Source organism: Suricata suricatta, chromosome 16 (assembly GCF_006229205.1).
Source record: "Suricata suricatta isolate VVHF042 chromosome 16, meerkat_22Aug2017_6uvM2_HiC, whole genome shotgun sequence".
NCBI classification, from domain to species: domain Eukaryota; kingdom Metazoa; phylum Chordata; class Mammalia; order Carnivora; family Herpestidae; genus Suricata; species Suricata suricatta.
Genome location: NC_043715.1, coordinates 45,518,563 through 45,521,446, shown reverse-complemented (window position 1 = coordinate 45,521,446; position 2,884 = coordinate 45,518,563). Strand labels below are relative to the sequence as shown.

At 60.0% G+C, this 2,884-nt stretch overlaps 1 protein-coding gene across 1 annotated transcript in view; it reads right to left on the bottom strand.

Moving 5' to 3' along the window:
- Positions 1–2,884, bottom strand: part of DLL3 (delta like canonical Notch ligand 3) — a 6,897-nt gene that overhangs the window by 1,275 nt on the left and 2,738 nt on the right. The window contains exons 5-8 of the mRNA XM_029925524.1: positions 2,772–2,884; positions 1,983–2,197; positions 1,490–1,712; positions 1–102 (exon numbers count right to left, since the gene is read on the bottom strand). The exon at positions 1–102 is cut by the window's left edge and continues 433 nt beyond it. Of these exons, the coding sequence (XP_029781384.1) occupies positions 1–102; positions 1,490–1,712; positions 1,983–2,197; positions 2,772–2,884 (653 nt within the window). The remainder of the gene's footprint in view (positions 103–1,489; positions 1,713–1,982; positions 2,198–2,771) is intronic.

The following is a 2,884-nucleotide window of genomic DNA, read 5'->3' as shown; positions in this document are numbered from 1 at the left end:
CGCGGCCGGTGCAGTCGTCCAGGTCGTGCTCGCAGCGCGGCCCCGCGAAGCCGGCGCGGCAGCGGCAGCGCAGGGCATGGCCCAGGTCCAGGCAGAGCCCGCCTGCGGGGACGGGGCGTCAGCGGCAAGGCACCCGAGGGCTCTGTAACCCCTGCCCGCCCTTTCCTCTGGGTCCCCGCTGTCTCCATAACTCTAGGGCCAGCCTTTGGGAGTTTGCCTGGAGAGCAAGCCCGCTTCTTTTTCTCCCGGTGAAGTCAGGATTAAGTCGGCTTCCCCTCTTCGGCGCTCCGCATCCCTGTATCTTTTTCTCTTGGCTTCGGCCATTCTCAAGACAGCAGTTGCAGAACATGTTTGAACCAACCGGCCTTTGCCCACGCCTTCTGCCTGGGATGCCTCTTCCCTTTTCACTTCCTCCCCTCCTCCCATTCTTTCCACCTTTTCTCTTCCTGAGCTCCCCTTCAGGTCTCTCCCTCAGATGTCATCTCCTCCAGGAAGCCTTCCCTGACTCCATCCCAGCCCTGCGCTGCCCCATCGCAACCCTGACAACTCTGGGCTCTGAGGACAAGTGTGTCTTCCACGCTCTGGGTTGGTACCCCCATGAGGGCGAGGCCCAGGGCTGACCTGGTCACTGCCGTGTCCCTAGTAACACTCTGCCCACAGTGACCACTCAGGGTTTGGGAGAGTTTTCCATCCATGATCTCGTTTAACCTTCCAATACCTAGAGCAGATCACTCCTGGGGCTCCATCTCCCTCGGGGTAAAACCAAAACTCCTCATCATAGAGCCCATGAAGTCCCACAGGGGCTGTCACCTCCCTGATCTCATCTCTCACCGCTCTCCCTACTCCATCTGCACCGGCTTCCCTGTGATCCTTAACCAACCAGGCACATTCTGACCCAGGGCCTTTGCACTTGCTGTTCCCTCTACCTGGAACATACTCTTTCCCCAGATCCTCACATGGCTACCCTCCTTCACCCCCTTCAGCAAGGTTTTCCCTAACCACTTCGGCTAAAATGTCAACCTTCCCCCTCACACACACTCCCCACGCCCCTCTGGCTTTATTTTTCTTCTAAGTTCTTATCACCAGCTAACCTCCCATATGATTTATTTCTTTTGTCTATCAGCTCTATGAGGGTAGGGTTTTTTGTCTATCTCATTACCTGCTGTATCCCTAGTGCCTAGGACAGGACCTGAAGGCCACTGTTTACTTACAACCCTGAGCTCAAGAGTCCCACCCTCCAACGACTAGGCCAGCCCCCTACTCCAATTATTTTTGGGAATGGAACACCACCTTGTGCGTTTTACAGAACACACAGGCTGGGTGGAGGGGGCGGGTCACTTCCCCAGGCCCCAGGCCAGAGGGAGCACAGTCAGGATTCCCAGGACTGTCTGCACCAAGCCCTGCTTTTGCCCACTGACCACGCAGGGACCCCTCCACTCCCCCACCCCCACCCCGCCGCCGTTCCTCACCATCCGTCCTCCCACCTCACCATTGCGGCATGGCTTCAGGCTGCACCGGTCCACTCTCTTCTCACAGTTGTTGCCTTGGAAACCGGGCGGACAGCGGCAGACGTAGGCCGAGTCAGGCTCCAAGCCTCCCACACACAAGCCGCCATTGAAGCAGGGTCCATCCGCACATGTCACCCCGCTCACCTCACACCGCAGGCCGTAGAACCCGCGGGGACACGCACATTCGAAGGATCCTGGTGTCTCCTGAGTAGTGGCAAGAGGACTTCAGAACGGGGTCTCCTGAGCGGAATCCCATTCCCCCTCCTACCTTGACCATGGGGGGCTGCTCACGTCCTGTCCTGCCTCACCTGGGAAGCCCCCCATAAGCCCCTCAATGCACTCCATGTTTCTGGTCCGCCCACCAAGCCTGCAGAAGGGAGCCCCAGCGAGCCCCACTCCCACCTCTACACCTTCGCCTACTTAGTACTTAGGTAAAGTACTAATCAGGATGAGGCAGGAGGGGAGAATACTGACGCTGCAGCTCCCTCCGTTGGCACAGGGGTTCCCGTCACAGGGCCCAGGCCTGGGGCCAAGGCATCCAGTGGTGGCAGAGGATGGGCCCCTGGGAGTGCGGCAGCTGCTGGAGACCGGGATGGTGCAGAGGGGCCCAGTCCAGCCCTCCAGGCATCGACATTCATTGGGCTGCTCACAGAAGCCGTGCTCTGGGCTGCAGCCGGCCCGACATGCCGCTGAAGGGGAAGGAGAGGCAGAGGGAAGAGTGACATTGATGAGGGTAGGGTCAAGAGGACAAGAATCGACAAGTTTCTGAGAGCTCTCTGTGCCCCACCTCGTTTCGTCCTTGTGACAGACGACCCTCTGGGCCAGATGGTATTGTGACTTCCCCCGCCCCAGGCGTTAGAAGAGTTTAGAGGGTCCTAGCACCTGGAAATGGGTGTGGGCATGGGTTAGACGTGGTACCGCGGCTGGGTACCAGCATGGGAAATGGTTCCTGTTAGGGAACAGGAAATGGTCGCTATTTGGGAAGACAGATGTGCTAGGAAGAGGTAAACGGGTGGAGTGCCCAGGCAGAGAGGGAGAGAAGTCCAGGGTCCTCAGTTTCCCCGAAGGTGGTAGCTGAATCGTGGGGAGGGGGCTGAAGGCCAGCGGTCAGCATCACCTGGAGAGGGATGTCTGAGGTCCCCGCGCAGAGCACTCGGGTCCCCAGTTCCGTGAAGGGGGTAACGGGGTTGTGAAAGGAGCCTGAGGGCCGCGAATGCAACTAAGGACGGGCAGGGATGGGCTGGGGTGGAACGCAGGACTCACGCGTTGCCTCGCACTCATCTTCGACCGGCGCGCAGGGGCGCAGTCCTGGGCCGCACCGCGAGGGGGCGCTGCGCGAGCGGCAGAGGCGCGCGCATGCGGCCCCGACGGCGGGC